Source organism: Ictidomys tridecemlineatus, chromosome 5 (genome assembly GCF_052094955.1).
Source record: "Ictidomys tridecemlineatus isolate mIctTri1 chromosome 5, mIctTri1.hap1, whole genome shotgun sequence".
Taxonomy (NCBI): domain Eukaryota; kingdom Metazoa; phylum Chordata; class Mammalia; order Rodentia; family Sciuridae; genus Ictidomys; species Ictidomys tridecemlineatus.
The window spans coordinates 51,293,929-51,311,563 of NC_135481.1; the positions used below are offsets into that span (position 1 = coordinate 51,293,929).

A 17,635-nucleotide genomic window follows, 5' to 3' on the forward strand; every position below is an offset into this window, starting at 1 on the left:
TTTTTTTTTTCATTATGAGGCACTTGACCACTGAGTCACATCCCCAGTCTTTTGTTTAAATTTTGAGACAGGTCTCACAAAATTGCTGAGGCTGGCCTCAAATTTGGGAACCTCCTGCCTTAGCCTCCTCATCACTGGGATTATAGTGCACTCTGTTGGACCAAGCCAGACATAACTTTAAAAAAAATATTTTATTGTTAGTAATTCCCTAGGGCTGAGAGTGAGAATGGAGACTGATGGTAGTCAGGAAGGATCTTTTGGCAGTGATGAAAATTCTAAACTTGGATCGTGGTGATGGTTGCATAATTCTAAATTTATTAAAAACAACTGTATACTTAAAATAGACAAATTTTATGATATGTAAATAATACCACACAGTTTCTTGGTTAAAAACAAAACAAAACCTCATAAAAAAGGCCTCAACTTAAAGTGGTCCCCACTAATCAAAGCTGAGCAATGAGTCAGGTGCAGTAGCACACACACATAATCCCACTGACTTGGGAAGCTCAGACAAAAGGATCATAAGGTCAAGCTCAGCCTCAGCAACTTGGAGATACCCTTTCTCAAAATAAAAAAGGCTTTGAAAGTAGCTCAAAGTAAAATACCCCTGGGGAGGGGAAGGGGGGAATGGAAGGACAGCAGAATAAAATAGACATTATTATTGCTGTGGGTATATACGTGACTACATGACCAATGTGATTCTGCAACCTGTACACTCAGAAAAATGATATTATCCCATCTGATTCAAATGTATGCTATGTCAAGATCATTATAGTGTCATATGTAACTAATTGAAACAAATTAAAAAAAGAGTAAAAAAAAAAAAAGGAAAATACCCGAGTTTAGCCGTCAGTACCAAAACAAAAACAAGATAGAAAGCTGAGAAACGAGCATGAATAAAGATAATAATAATTATAAATAACGTAAACATATCAAATATCTTTAAATCCATAAATCAATACTAAAAAGCAAAATTAATTGGTCAACACTAAAGGATGCTAATGAACCAACTCACTGTTATGAAAACTGGTAAAGGTATAAAAAACTGGTCATAAAATAATCCTTCTATTATTACGATCACATAAACATTATTGACATCTGGGCCACAGAATTACTGTAATTATGTTCTCTTCCTCGTAACTCTTTTCCAGATTTAATAATCATTTTTTTTGTTTGCTCATTTTTCATGTACTTATCAATTCATCTCCAAATTCTGCATAGTAAGTATAAATTAAATTACTACAATTAAAAAAAAAATCAGGTATTCTATTCATTCCACTTCCCAGAATTCTGGACCTCCTGCTATCTTAACTACTGTTCTGTAAACTTTCCACACTCCAAGTTGCTTTAGAATCCTTCTTCATTCACCATCAGCCACAATTCCTTTTCTTCAGCCCTTCTCTGGGGATAGGTCGCACTCTCCTCCCCCTTTTCTTAGCTTACTCGAATTTCTGTAAGGTACATAATGTTAGTTTCTCAAGAAAGGAAGCATGGGAGGAGATAAAATTTGAGACCTATGGTCTGAAATATTTGCCTTTCCAGTCTCATAATTGATTGGGTACAAAATTTAAGATGGGAAGCTATTTTCCCTAGATTTTTCAGAGTGTTGTTTTCCTGGCTTTCAAAATTGCTACTGAGAAATCCCTGGCTATTCTGATTCTTGAGGCTTTGAATAAAGTCTGTTTTCTTTCTCTGAAAGCTTCTAGATTTCTTTTTTTATCCCAAGATTTGTACAAATATATTTAATAATGTGAAGAGATGTGGGTTTGGTCTGATTTACAGTGTTAGGCACTGAATAGACTACTTTAGCCTAGAAATCATGTCCTAGAAAAAAAATTTTAAACTATTTCACTGATCATTTTTTCTCCACAATTATTTTTCTATTCTCTTTTTCTGAAATTCCAATTATTTGGATATTATGCTTCCTGGACTGGTCCACTTAATTTTCTTTTGTGTTCTTTTCTATTTTACATCTCTTTGCTCCACTTAACAAGAAATTTTCAGAACTCAAACTCTTTCTATTCCATATCACACTTCTGCTCTTATTTTTTAACTTCAAAAGGCTATTTCTGTGGTTCTATGAATGTTCTTTTTCAAACAGGTATTTTTATTTGATAGATGAAATGTCTGATCTCTTTGAAATATTAATGCCTGCATTTAAATGTTCTTTTCTCTTTATATTACTCCCATTTACTCTATCCAAATAGCTTTTCCCCTAAATGTTGGCTTTGGTCTTTTTCTTTTAGGTCTAAAGCTTTATTCTGAGGTTGGTGCTATAGCACAGTGGTAGAGCTCATGCTTATGAGCAGGCACAAAGCCCTGGGTTTGATCTGTAGTACAACAAAAAAATAATAAAACTTTCTTCTTCAAATATCTGCTGTTTCATGTATAACTAATTAAAACACATTTAAAAAAATGTCTGTTGTTGGTTATTAATCTTAAAATTTTTTATATGCTTATTTCTAAAATAAGTTCAACAAACTAGAAATTATTACCCACCCCCTACCTTTTACTGACCCTTCTAGTGATTTCCTCCATCATGGAGAGATTTCTACATTAGAATTATGTGTACTGTGTAAATTGCTAATCAAACTAAAAATTTCTCTGGGATGGAGAACGGGACTTTTTATCACTCCAAATACAAAGCCTAGCACACAATAGGGACTCAATAATTGTTAGTTGAACTGAACTACTAAAGACTAGAATGCCATATTTCTCACATATAAAACCCCAGTATTCAAGAGTTGGATATAATCTCAATTTCCAATTCACACAGAATTTATCCTGACAACATAGGGGGAGAAAAGGACATCAATCATAAAATGTAGACAGTACTTTATCATTTATAGAGGTGTTTTCTAATATCTCAATATTATAGGTACTTAAGCAGCTACTGTTACTCCATTTTACTACTATTACTCAATTTAAAAAAAATAAGTTACTATATTCAAAATACTTGGCCACATACCTGAAAACTAACCATGTCCCAAAATCCATCCAGATCTGCACAGGTAGTTTCCATTTCACCTCGTTTATATTCACAATCATTCACCAGTCCTTCAAATTGTTTGAATCTTTCCTTAATAAGGAGTCTTGTTTGACCAACTGCTGTGCGAATAAGATCTTTAGCTAAAAGAGAAAAGTGTTTTAAACGTTAAAGCACAAAATAGCACTTTTACAGCAAGTCAACCAACTGATAAGACTCCAACCCAAATATTCTAGGGCTTGCAAAATAAAATTAAAAAGAAAAAAAAGTTTGTGGTATTGTGGGTTGAACCCAGTGGTGATCCTCAGATCTTTTTATTTTTTATTTTGAAACAAGGTCTTGGCTAAGTTGCTTGGGACTTGCTAAATTGCTAAGGGTACCCTCCAACTTGAAATCCTTTTGCCTTTGCCTCCTATTTCACTGGGATTACAGGTGTGTACACTACACCTGGCCAAAATTCTTAAAGCAAAAAAAAAAAAAAAAAAAAGTTTTTATCACAAATTTCACCAATTACTGAGCATTAACTATTTCCTTTGATTTCTATTGACAACTGGTAATGTTCACTATCATACATATATTACTACATAATAAAAGACATTCTACTTCTTTTTATATTTTACAATATTTCAACCTCAAATAGCTCATTGTACCTAAGTATCTAAGAATGATTGCATACTGAGAGCCTACATAAATTTTTTTTTCTTAAACACCTTTACCAAATAAATGAGAAACTTTTCAGAAAAAAACTTTCAATATTAATTTAGGTAACTTTTATTCTGAAAATATTTTTATATAATTTAACAATACCAGATACTGACATCACCTATAAAATCATATAGAAATTTAAAAAAATACACAAAAGTCTTATACTACTTTAGCAGAGAGATACTGGGAAATATAGGTTTAGAAATAAAAAATTCTTGCTATTTTGAATAACAGTGAAACTGTAAAGTTGTACAACATTAGATTTTTATGTTTCAGATGGATGTGATTATATTATAAGAAACAAAGATAAGATCATCAAAAAACAAAAGTTTTCTCACCATCATCTGGAATATCCAATTCAAGCTTCCTGTCCCACTCAAGGCAGTGTGAAGTCAATTTGTCAGTTTCTGACTGAAGGATATTTCTAAAATGGTGAGATAGATTTCAGTTTAATGAGTGTTTCCCCCATTGGTATCCGTAATAGCATCACAACACTGTGATACATTACATTAGGAAGGTATATAAGATACATACAATATTAATTTCCCAGAGTTGATACCTAATTATTTTATGAACTTTAACATGTTAAAATCCACAAATGCAAATTAATACTATGTCCATCCTTCTACATCTATCATAGCTAGATGAGGCCAAGAACCCACTTCTTAAGCTAACATTTCTAGTTTGTCTTGTTCTCATTTTTCAGTGTCTAATATTTCTCAATGTTCATTAGATTCTCTGATCTTGTCCATGGAACTAAGGCTAACCCAACTGCCAAGAGTAAACTGAAGCTAAAAACTGTAAATAAATCTATGATTAAAGTGATATCACCTTACAGAATTTAATTATTTGGCTTTGCTTATTTATGGGCAATGGATCTCAACTAGGGTTGTTAACTTTGCTCCCCAGTGGACATTTGTTGATGTTTGCAAATATTTTTAGTTGTCACTACTGGTTAGGGACACTACAAAACATCCTACAATACACTAAATGGAATCCCCACAATAAGTACACAAACTACAAATGAAAAGCATACAAGGTACAAGGAACCATTTTATGTTCTCATTGACAGTAAACAATTTCAGTTTCTCAACATGCTAGAATGCTTTTTATATAGAAAGAGACTGAAATTTTCTCAGGCTTGCATTTCTCAACCTTAGCATGTTAACATATTAGATTATATAGTTCTTGTTGTGGGGGTCCACCTGGTTCATCATAGGATGTTTTACAGTATCCCTAGCCAGAAGTATTTATGTGACATTCTTAGCATAGTTGAAATCATAGAAACTAGAATAGTTTGCCAAAGGTTGTGAGGAGGGAGAAATAGAAATTTGCTATTGAATGAGTGTAGTTTCAGTTTTACAAGATGAAAGACATTATGGTGATGGATGGTGGCTATGGCTCTACAATATTATGAATGCACTTATTCATACTAGTGAAATGAACTGTATACTCAAAATGAAGATAGCAAATTTCAAGTTATCTATATTTTATCACAATAAAAAATGGAGAAAAAGTATCTCCTCAAATTCAAGAGATTAAACAAAACAACAACAAAACCCAAAGCATCCTAGCAAGAAAAACAGGATAGTTTTTTCTTTCTTTTTTTCTCAGAAGTGCTAGGGATGAAATCCAGGGCCTACACATGGTAGGCAAGGGCTCTACCACTGAGCTACATCCCCAGTTCAAGTTTGTTTCCTGAAAGAAAAATTTAATAACTCACATTCAATGATAATACACAGACTGACAGAATTAATGAGCAAAGGACCTGGTTCAGCTCTGATATTATCTAGTTGGGTGAACTGCTTAACACTTCAATGACTCAGTCTCACAAACAATACACTAGCTAATTTCTAAAATCCCTTGTAATTCTAAAATTTATGCTCTCAAAAATAATCGAAGTGGGGAGGAGGAAGTCCGGCCCCGCCCCGAGTGCTAGCCTGGAGGAAGCCCATCAAGCCTTAAAACCCATCAAAAGGGGTGTGGCTATCAGCACTGCGGCTGATCCAGGTACTCGGTTTCCAACTCCCCCACCCTTAGCTGCAATAACTCAAAATATTTTCCATAAGCTTTTGGGAGTTGTAGCTGTCAACGCAAAACAACAACTGTACAGGCATCTGGTTTCTACCTCAGAGACTAGAGCAGGGAAGATACAGGTGGAAGCTCATTTCCTTTCACACTGGCTATACCCACCACCCTGAATACAGAGGCTCAAGCTAGGAATAGACAACGCCACCTACTGGAAGCAAGGAAAACAGTGTTCTGAGAGACTCTTTTTTTAAATCTCTTTCTTTCTCTCTTTTCTTCTCTCTCTTCCACAACTTCAGAACTGTGCGTGAACAACCGAATTACCAAAGTAATATAATATAGAGGAATTGCATATACCCCACCTTCCCCCCATTTTTTTCTTTATTTCTATCTTACTTTCCTTTTCCTTCTCTTACTTCTCTTTTCTTCCTTGTTATATTTTTCTTTTTTTAAATTCGTATTCTCTATCCCACTTTCAATCTCCTAACCTTTGCTATCTATACATAGGGTAACTATCTAAATTCAGATAGGAGGTTGAGTCTATACATTCTTCCATAAATTACCAGTCTATTGTTTAGAGTTCTCCAAAGGTGCTAAGTTAGTTTAACCTCATACCCTCACTCCTTTCCCTATAACATCCTTCGTCTGAAATTAAGTTTTCTATATTCCACCAGTTATGGTACGCCTTTTACGAAACTAATGAATATATTCTTAAGTAATAATTAAAACCAATATCTATAGTCTTAGAATCTAACTATAAATGTATTAATAATGAAAACTTGTGATTAGATAATGTACTATTGATATTGGGAACTGTTAACATTGTCTTTCTCCACAAAAGAGGGATTTTGGAGCTATACAAGAACAATACAAATATATAAGGGGAAAAACAATAGTACAACAGTTTCCAAAGCTAGAAAGAATCATGAGCAATATGAAAAGACAAGGAAAGAAAGGACCACAAACAATATAGGTCAATTCAACATTAGATGAGGTAATATCTGCAGCTGATGGAATGTCAGACAGAGTTCAGGATATACATGCTTCAGATGATCTGGAGTCTCAAGGAAGACATTATACAGCAAATTCAGACAATGAAAAATCACTTTGACAATGAATTACATAAACAAATCCAAGAAGCAAAAGATCAACTCTATAGGGAGATAGAGGATATAAAAAACAAACAGAAATCCTGGAAATGCAGGAAACAATAAACCATATTAAAAACTCAAATGAGAGTATTACCAGCAGAATAGAACACTTAGAAGACAGAATTTCAGACAACGAAGACAAAGTTTTTCAACTTGAAAAGAACATAGACGCTCAGCGAGAATGTTAACAAATCATGAGCAGAACATCCAAGAATTATGGGATAACATCAAGAAACCAAACCTAAGAGTTATTGGGATACAAGAGGGTATAGAGGTCCAAACCAAGGGAATGAGCAATCTATTCAATGAAATAATACTAGAAAACTTCCCAGACTTAAAGAATGAAAAAGAAATCCAAATACTAGAAGCCTACAGGACACTGAATGTACAAAATCATAAGAGATCCACAATAAGACACATAATAATGAAGATGCCCAACATACAGAATAAGGAGAGAATCTTAAAAGCCATGAGAGAGACGAAGCAGATTACATTTAGGGGTAAACCAATCAGGATAACTGCTGATCTTTCAACACAGACTCTGAAAGCTAGAAGATGCTGGAACAACATATTTCAAACACTGAAAGAAAAAGGGTTCCAACCAAGAATCATGTATCCAACGAAATTAAGCTTCAGGATTGAAGATGAAATAAAAATCTTCCACGACAAATAAAAGTTAAAAGAATTTGCAGCTAGAAAACCAGCTTTTCAAAATATGCTTGGCAAAACATTACAGGAAGAGGAAATGAAAAATAACAATGAAAACCAACAGCAGGAGGTAGTACAGTAAAGGAAAAACTAAGCATAGAGGAAAAACAAATCATGTTAAGTAACAAACATAACCAAATATGGCTGGAAATACAAACCATATCTCAATAGTAACACTAAATGTTAATGGCTTAAATGCACCAATCAAAAGACATAGGCTAGTAGAATGCATTTTTAAAAAAGATCCAACAATATGCTGCCTACAGGAGACTCATCTGATAGGAAAAGACATACACAGACTGAAGGTGAAAGGTTGGGAAAAATCGTATCACTCATACGGACCCTGGAAGCAAGCAGGGGTGTCCATATTTGTATCAAATAAAATAGACTTCAAACCAAAGTTAATCAGAAGGGATAAACAAGGACACTACATACTGCTCAAGGGAACCATAAACCAACAAGACTTGACGATCATTAATATACATGCCCCAAACAATGGTGCAGCTACGTTCATCAAACAAACTCTTCTCAAGTTCAAGAGTCTAATAGACCACAACACAATAATCATGGGAGAATTTAACACACCTCTCTCACCACTGGACAGATCTTCCAAACAAAAGTTGAATAAAGAAACTATAGAGCTCAATAATACAATTAATAATTTAGACTTAATTGATATATACAGAGTATACCACCCAACATCAAGCGGATACACTTTCTTCTCAGCAGCACATGGATCCTTCTCAAAAACAGACCATAAATTATGTCACAGGGCAAGTCTTAGCAATTACAAAGGAGTTGAGATACTACCATGCATTTTATCTGATCATAATGGAATGAAATTGGAAATCAATAATAAAATGAGAAAGGAAAAATCCTACATCACATGGAGATTAAACAATATGCTACTGAATGAACAAAGGGTTACAGAAGACATCAAAGAGGAAATTTAAAAATTCTTAGAGGTAAACGAAAACTCAGACACAACTTATCGAAATCTCTGGGACACTATGAAAGCAGTACTAAGAGGAAAGTTCATTTCATGGAGTTCATTCCTTAAAAGAAGGAAAAGCCAACAAATAAATGACCTCACACTGCACATCGAAGCCTTAGAAAAAGAAGAACAAATCAGCAGCAAATACAGTAGAAGGCAAGAAATAATTAAAATTAGAGCTGAAATCAATGAAATCAAAACAAAAGAAACAATCAAAAAAATTGACAAAACTAAAAGTTGGTTCTTTGAAAAAATAAATAAGATTGATAGACTACTAGCCACGCTAACAAAGAGAAGAAGAGAGAGAACCCAAATTACTAGCTTACAGAATGAAAAAGGCAACATCACAACAGACAATTCAGAAATACAGAAGATAATTAGAAATTATTTTGAAACCCTATACTCTAATAAAATAGAAGATAGTGAAGGCATGGATAAATTCCTTAAGACATATGAACTACCCAGATTGAGTCAGGAAGATATAAACAACCTAAACAGATCAATACAAAATGAGGAAATAGAAGAAGCCATCAAAAGACTACCAACCAAGAAAAGCCCAGGACCGGATGGATATACAGCAGAGTTTTACAAGAACTTTAAAGAAGAACTAATACTAATACTCCACAATCTATTTCAGGAGATAGAAAAAAAGGGACAACTTCCAAATTCATTCTATGAGGCCAATATCACCCTGATCCCCAAACCAGATAAAGACACCTCAAAGAAAGAAAACTACAGACTAATATCCCTAATGAATTTAGATGCAAAAATCCTCAATAAAATTCTGGCAAATCCTATACAAAAACATATCAAAAAGATCATGCACCATGATCAAGTAGGATTCATCCATCGGATGCAAGGCTGGTTCGGAAATCAATAAACGTTATTCACCACATCAATAGACTTAAAGATAAGAACCATATGATCATCTCGATAGACGCAGAAAAAGCATTTGAAAAGTACAGCAACCCTTTATGTTCAAAACATTAGAAAAACTAGGGATAACAGGAACTTACCTCAACATTATAAAAGCTATATATGCTAAGCCTCAGGCTAGCATCATTCTAAATGGAGAAAAACTGAAGGCATTCCCTCTAAAATCTGGAACAAGACAGGGATGCCCTCTCTCACCACTTCTATTCAATATAGTTCTCGAAATACTGGCCAGAGCAATTACACAGACAAAAGAAATTAAAGGCATTAAGATAGGAAAAGAAGAACTTAAATTATCACTATTTGCAGATGATATGATCCTATACCTAGAAGACACAAAAGGGTCTACAAAGAAACTACTAGAGCTAATAAATGAATTCAGCAAAGTGGCAGGATATAAAATCAACACGCAAAAATCAAAGACATTCCTGTATATCAGCGACAAATCTTCTGAACTAGAAATGAGGAAAACCACTCCATTCACAATATCCTCAAAAAAAAAAAAAAATACTTGGGAATCAACCTAACAAGAGGTGAAAGATTTATACAATGAAAACTACAGAATCCTTAAGAGAGAAATAGAAGATGGAAAAATATACCCTGTTCATGGATAGGCAGAACTAACATCATCAAAATGGTGATATTACCAAAAGTTCTCTATAGGTTCAATGCAATGCCAATTAAAATCCCAACGGCATTTCTTATAGAAATAGATAAAGCAATCATGAAATTCATATGGAAAAATAAAAGACCCAGAATAGCAAAAGCAATTCTAAGCAGGAAGTGTGAATCAGGAGCTGTAGCGATACCAGATTTCAAACTGTACTACAGAGCAATAGTAACAAAAACAGCATGGTACTGGTACAAAAACAGACGGGTGGACCAATGGTATAGAATAGAAGATACAGAAACCAATCCACAAAATTACAACTATCTTATATTCGATAAAGGGGCTAAAAGCATGCAATGGAGGAAGGATAGCATCTTCAACAAATGGTGCTGGGAAAACTGGAAATCCATATGCAACAAAATGAAACTGAATCCCCTTCTCTCGCCATGCACAAAAGTTAACTCAAAATGGATCAAGGACCTTGATATCAAATCAGAGACTATGCATCTGACAGAAGAAAAGGTTGGCTCCAATCTACATATTGTGGGGTCGGGCTCCAAATTCCTTAAGAGGACACCCATAGCACAAGAGTTAATAACAAAAATCAACAAATAGGACTTTCTTAAACTGAAAAGTTTTTTCTCAGCAAGAAACAATAAGAGAGGTAAATAGGGAGACTACATCATGGGAACAAATTTTTACCCCTCACACTTCAGATAGAGCCCTAATCTCCAGAGTATACAAAGAACTCAAAAAATTAAATAAGAAAACAAATAACCTAATCAACAAATGGGCCAAAGACCTGAACAGACACTTCTCAGAGGAGGACATACAATCAATCAACAAGTACATGAAAAAATGCTCACCATCTCTAGCAGTCAGAGAAATGCAAATCAAAACCACCCTAAGATACCATCTTACTCCAGTAGATTGGCAGCCATTCTGAAGTCAAACAACAACAAGTGCTGGCGAGGATGTGGGGAAAAGGGTACACTTATACATTGCTGGTGGGACTGCAAACTGGTGCGGCCAATTTGGAAAGCAGTATGGAGATTCCTGGGAAAGCTGGGAATGGAATCACCATTTGACCCAGCTATTGCCCTTCTCGGACTATTCCCTGAAGACCTTAAAAGAGCGTGCTACAGGGATACTGCCACGTCGATGTTCATAGCAGCACAATTCACAATAGCTAGACTGTGGAATCAACCCAGATGCCCTTCAATAGATGAATGGATAAAAAAATGTGGCATTTATACACAATGGAGTACTATGTAGCACTAAAAAATGACAAAATCATGGAATTTGCAGGGAAATGGATGGTACTAGAGCAGATTATGCTAAGTGAAGCTAGCCAATCCCTAAAAAACAAATGCCAAATGTCTTCTTTGATATAATGAGAGCAACTAAGAACAGAGCAGGGAGGAAGAGCAAGCAGAAAAGATTAACATTAAAAGAGACATGAGGGGCTGGGGATGTGGCTCAAGCGGTAGCGCGCTTGCCTGGCATGCGTGCGGCCCTGGTTTGATCCTCAGCTCCACATACCAACAAAGATGTTGTGTCCGCCCAGAACTAAAAAATAAATATTAAAAAAAAAAATTCTCTCTCTCTCTCTCTCTCCTCTCTCACTCTCTCTTTAAAATAAAATAAAATAAAAGAGACATGAGGTCGGAGGGAAAGGGAGAGAAAAGGGAAATTGCATGGAAATGGAAGGAGACCCTCAATGTTATATAAAATAACATATAAGAGGTTGTGAGGGGAATAGGGGAAAAAAAAAAACAAGGAGAGAAATGAATTACAGTAGATGGGGTAGAGAGAGAAGATGGGAGGGGAGGGGAGGGGGGATAGTAGAGGATAGGAAAGGTAGCAGAATACAACAGTTACTAACATGGCATTATGTAAAAATATGGATGTGTAACCAATGTGATTCTGCAATCTTTGTAATGTTTTGAACAACAAATAAAATTAAAAAAAATAAAAAAGAAATAAAGTTTATCTTCCTCTCTTTACAATGCACCATTTGTGGAATATTAACACAGTTATTTTGATTTCAGCTCTGTCATACATCCAATAAAGCCCTTGTTAAAATAAAAAAAAATAATTGAAGTGGCTCTCAAATACACACAAAATATAATAAAACAAATAAATATTAAAATGATAAAATTTCTCATCTACATGATTGGCAAAACTAAAAAAAATGCTAGTTAGATATTGGAAAAAGTGAAAAAAAAAAACAAAAAAGAAACAGGAACTCTAATTAATCTTACTTAAGGGACTAGAAATTGAGGTCATTATTTGCATATGTGAATAAAAAAGCATGTAGGTTGTTCTTTGTAGCCCTGACTATAATAATGACAAACAAAACCCAATGTTAATGCTTAACAACAGGGTCCTGTTAAATAACTTGTGGTATATCCACATAATTAGATGCTATGCAATCATTACAACACAAACCCAGCCAGGTGTAATGGTGCACGCCTATAATCCCAGAGGCTCAGGAGGCTGAGACAAAAGGGTTGCAAGTTCAAAGCCAGCCTCATAAACAACAAGGTACTAAGCACTCTGTGAGACCCTGTCTCTAAATAAAATACAAAATAGGGCTGGGGATATGGTTCAGTGGTCGAGTGTCCCTGAGTTCAATCCACAGTAACCTCCCCCCAAAAAGAATACACAAATCTGCATGTGCATACACACAAGGCACGAAAGCTCTTTTAAGTACTAAAATGGAATGTCTTCAACATTTAACATTAAATGAAAATGAGATAATTTGTATTATACACTACTGCTCATAATTTAAAGAAAAAAATTCTATATTTGTCTACATATGCATTATCTATCTCTGGAAGTTTTCACAAGGAATGAATGATACTCACCTTCCATGGAGGTTCAAACTATGAGGTTGGGAAATAGCACTGGAAAGGAATCTTTCCACTTATACCCTTTGCACTGCCTACTCTTTGAACTAGCAACCAAATGAATATACTAGCTATTGAAAAAATAATTAGAATGTAAAAAATATGTAAAATTCACCCCACTAACATACTATGTTAAATATATACAAAACTAAATATTTGAGTTTTAAATGATTAGATATTTTTTTTATTTTTTATTTATTTATTTTTTAAATTTTTTTAGAGAGAGTGAGAGAAGAGAGAGAGAGAGAATTTTTAATATTTATTTTTCAGTTCTCGGTGGACACAACATCTTTGTTGGTATGTGGTGCCTAGGATCGAACCCGGGCCGCACGGATGCCAGGCAAGCGCGCTACCGCTTGAGCCACATCCCCAGCCCCGATTAGATATTTTTTAAAAAAATTTTTAGTTACTGTTGGACACAATATCTTTATTTTATTTATTTATTTTTATGTGATGCTGAGGATTTAACCCAGTGCCTCAAATGTGCTAGGCAAGCGTTCTTCCGCTGAGCCACAACCCCAGCCAGTAAATGAATAAAGAGACAAACCTGAAATAAGGTACATCGTGTGTTGGCTGAGACTTTTGACCTTCATTTAATTCAAGTGATGGGACATCTTTAATTGAAAGGCCATTTGAATTCTTAGCAGTAGCTTCATTTTGATTTACGCTATGTTCTAAAAATTAAAGAAAATATTACATACAAATTTCAAAATAGCAATTCTTAAAATGACACAAAAAGGCATTTTTTTTAAATTTCAATTTTTTCAATTTTTTTCAATGTTGAATTTTATTTCTGCCTCAATTGTTTCATTCAACTATCCTGTAATATGGTGCTCAAGAGATTTTTCATCTCTTCAAATTTACACTTACTTCCTGTCTGTATTTTTATTATAACTTTCTCTCCAAATGTCTTCATTCATACTCTCCCTTTTATTTATTTACTTTTGGAACCTGAGGTCATATCTCTGAGCTATACAAAATAAATGAACTCTAAACAAAGCTGATAAATCATAATCTAAAAAAGTAAGTAAAAATTTAGTTAAATACTATACCTTGATTTGAAACTGTTAGAGAACCCAGAGGACACTGTAATTTATTTGAATTTTGCTGTACTGTCTTGGTAGAGTAAGTTTTACATTTTGGGGTCAAGATTTCATTTGTTGCTTCTTGAGTCTTATCACTAAAAACAACAGCAAAAATATACTTTGTGAAACATTAATTCCATGTATCTTATTAAGGGATTTCAGAATTCTATTTGTTTTTTAAAACCTGGGAGTCAAATAACAATGTTCCCATTTTTAAAAAGTAAGTTTATCCTGGAGGGAAAAAAAAAAAAAAACTTAAGTACATATAATGGGAATGTCCATCTGTATCAATTCTAATGATATTCAAAGACTCTGAAGATCTCTTAATAGAAGATAAGCATTTAATAGTCTTCAATGCTGTTGAGTAGTTTCTAGTATATTTGCTGCCAAACAATATTACCTTTTCTTTTAAAAGGAGTCTAACTGATCCCCCCAAACTTTGCAATTAATTTTTTTAGAGGTAATATTTTAAAGGAACTTGCATAAAAAACAAAACAAACAAAAAATCTGAATTATGGCAGTTTTCCTCTTGTAAAAAAATTTACTTCTGTTCTATTGGGAGTGATAGCACATGCCTACAATCCCAGTTACTTGGGAGGCTCAGGAAAGAGGATCTCAAGTTCAAGGCCAGCCTGGGCAACTTAGTGAAACCGTGTCTCAAAATAAAAAGACCTGAAAATGTAGCTCAGTGGTAGAGCACTTTCTTAGCATGTACAAGATCTTGGGTTCAATCCCAGTACCGGCGGGATGTGTGTGTGTATGCGTGCGTGTGTGTGTGTGTGTGTGTGTGTGTATTCTGTGTTTATATATATGTACAAACATATATAGAGAGATCTGTATTTCTCTGCATAAATACAAATTTTTAAGTGTTATAATTAAGTCACTTATTAAGAGTAAATGAAACCTACAAATTGAAGAGTAAAAATAATAAAAATGCATAGGAAATGCTAAATTTACAAAAGCATTATTTTTACCCTTCTAAGTAATATTGTTGTTTTTTTTAAAATATTTATTCTTAAGCTTTAGGTGGATACAATATCTTTATTTTACATTTATGTGGTGCTGAGGATCGAATCCGGTGCCTTGTGCATTCTAGGTGAGCACTCTACCACTGAGCCACAATCCCAGACCTTTTGTTTTCTTTTTTAGTTGTAGATGGACACAATACCTTTATTTTATTTATTTATTTTTATGTGGTGCTGAGGATCAAACCCAGTGCCATACTAGGCAAGCTCTCTACCACTGAGCTATAACCTCAACCTTGAATAATGTCTATAAAAAAAACACATCCTCATCATTTATAATTAGCATATTTCACTAACTTAAATAATATAGGAAAACATAGGCCAAATCTAAAAAAGGCATTTGTTACCACCCCTCTAGGCAAAGGTTTCATTAAGATTTTACAAGTGTGTTTATATATATATGTTTTTTTCTTTAAGATTTATATTCTTACCCTTCTGATTTTAAAGGGTTCCAGGTATAACTGGGTGTCAAGAAAGCATCGGCACTTGTGGGAGTCATGAGTGTTACTTGATAGGTCTTCAAACCATCCAGTGGATGAAACATAAAATCATTAGGTGCAAAGGAAATTTTTGTTTTGGTTTTTGCAGGATTTTTCTTAGGTAAGTTTTCCATTTTTGATAAGATTTTATCTGGATCCATTCTATTTGTTGCACTGGTTTGTGAATCCAAAGTATTTTCTTCATTATCAAGTTTAAAAGAAACAACCTAGATAGAAGTAAATGGAACAGAATGAGAATTTCTCTTCCTGGGATACATTCAACCAATTTTTACAGGATTGAAAAATGTGACAATTGAGCTCTATGTCCCCTATATATAATTTGAAAGGAAAAAAATACAATTAAAATATATATAGGGAATTAGAGGACCAGCTACATTAAACCCCTATGATCCTGGAAGAGAGAGAACCAATTCTTATTAAAAGAGCATATAACACTCTGTAGGCATTATAAGAAAATAAAATATATATGAAAGTTGAAGATGGAAAAAATTACTCAACTAACAAATACACTTTTTACTTAAATTACATGGATAATCACAATTAGTTTGAGAATCAGAAATTTAGTATTAGATGACTGCTGTTAAGGACCAAATTCTTTTTAAAACTAATCTTAGATGTAAGTAACCTCTTGATAAGAACAATACTTTTCAATATGACACAGTAAGATATACCATATAAAATATCAAACATATTTTTAAACATAAGTTTTAGATTTCTAAGTTTCTGGGAATGCTTGTGATTTTTAATGAGATCTGAACTCAAAATAAGGTATTTCAACCTGGACAAACATTTAAGTGGTAACATTACCCTGAAGGGTGGAGCGTCAGTGAAAGTAAAAATTTGTGATAAATCTCTAAGGGGAAAATAAATCCAAGGGAAGAGCTAGAAAGATTGTAAAGATTCATCCCATAGTGCTTTTCTTAAAATATCTACATGTGATTTTTAGTAAGAATATAAACAGATTTCTTATTCTTGAACAAAACATTTTTTTAAAGATGGAATTGTAAAATGGATTATAAACCCAGAGATTAAGCCCTCTATAGTGCCTTTTAAAAAAAACTAATTAATAAACAAATTTAAAAAAATAATAATGCCTCTTTTTGTGGGGAGGGTACTGGGAATTTAACCCAGGGGCAATTTACCACTAAGCTACATTCCAAGTCCCATTTAAATTTTTTATTTTAAGTTGCTTATTAGGACCTTGCAAAATTGCTGAGGCTGACCCTGAATTTGCAATCCTTCTGCATCAGCCTCCTGAGCTAATAGGATTACAGGCTTGTGCCACACAGCCATATGCCTCTTTTTTTATTATCAATTTATTAAACTCTATGCTAGATACCATCAGAAATTTTAGCTTATTTAATTCTTAAAACTGGACTATGTAGGTATTCTATGTTAGAGATGGAAAAACAAACTCAAATTGTATAATTTTCCCAAAGATATGCAGCTAACTGGAAGCAGAGACAATAAACAAACTCAGGTCTAATTGAATACAAAGTAAATACATTTCACCTTTCTCCAACTTATCTCTTAGCTAATTCTCATATAATGGCTTTTCAGCTGTTTTTATTATTTTTTCCATAATCTTTTGGTTAACCAAATTATACTTCCTTTACCTATAAAGCTCTGAGAATAAGACACCTGAAAAAACAACAATAGTAAATTCTCATAATTCTTTATGGTTCAAAAGGCTTTAACACACATGTAGGTTAACCTCTTGAAGCAGCTCTATATGTGTAATTTCAACTTTATGAAAGTAGCAAGAGATTTTCAGAGCATCTAGAGATAAACAGATGTTTATTCTCTACCTTGTCAGGTTTTGTTTCTGTCTTTTTCACAGGTCTTCCTTTATTTGGTGCCTTTTTTTCAGGTTCATTATCTACAATAAAAATGAAATTAGATATAAATTTTGGCTGATAAAAAATGCTGTATTAAAGCTACTAAGGTAATTTGGGAAAAAGGAAAAAAAGGTGACAATACAAATGCATGTCTTGATGG

At 33.8% G+C, this 17,635-nt stretch overlaps 1 protein-coding gene across 3 annotated transcripts in view; it reads right to left on the minus strand.

The window, feature by feature from the left end:
- The window catches only part of Dlgap5 (DLG associated protein 5), a 44,117-nt gene that overhangs the window by 14,708 nt on the left and 11,774 nt on the right, over nucleotides 1–17,635 (minus strand). For all 3 annotated transcript variants that reach the window (XM_078049930.1, XM_078049928.1, XM_078049929.1), the window contains 6 exons: nucleotides 17,446–17,516; nucleotides 15,569–15,843; nucleotides 14,080–14,207; nucleotides 13,575–13,701; nucleotides 4,030–4,115; nucleotides 2,969–3,129 (listed from right to left, as the gene is read on the minus strand). In XM_078049930.1, the coding sequence (XP_077906056.1) occupies nucleotides 2,969–3,129; nucleotides 4,030–4,115; nucleotides 13,575–13,701; nucleotides 14,080–14,207; nucleotides 15,569–15,843; nucleotides 17,446–17,516 (848 nt within the window). The remainder of the gene's footprint in view (nucleotides 1–2,968; nucleotides 3,130–4,029; nucleotides 4,116–13,574; nucleotides 13,702–14,079; nucleotides 14,208–15,568; nucleotides 15,844–17,445; nucleotides 17,517–17,635) is intronic.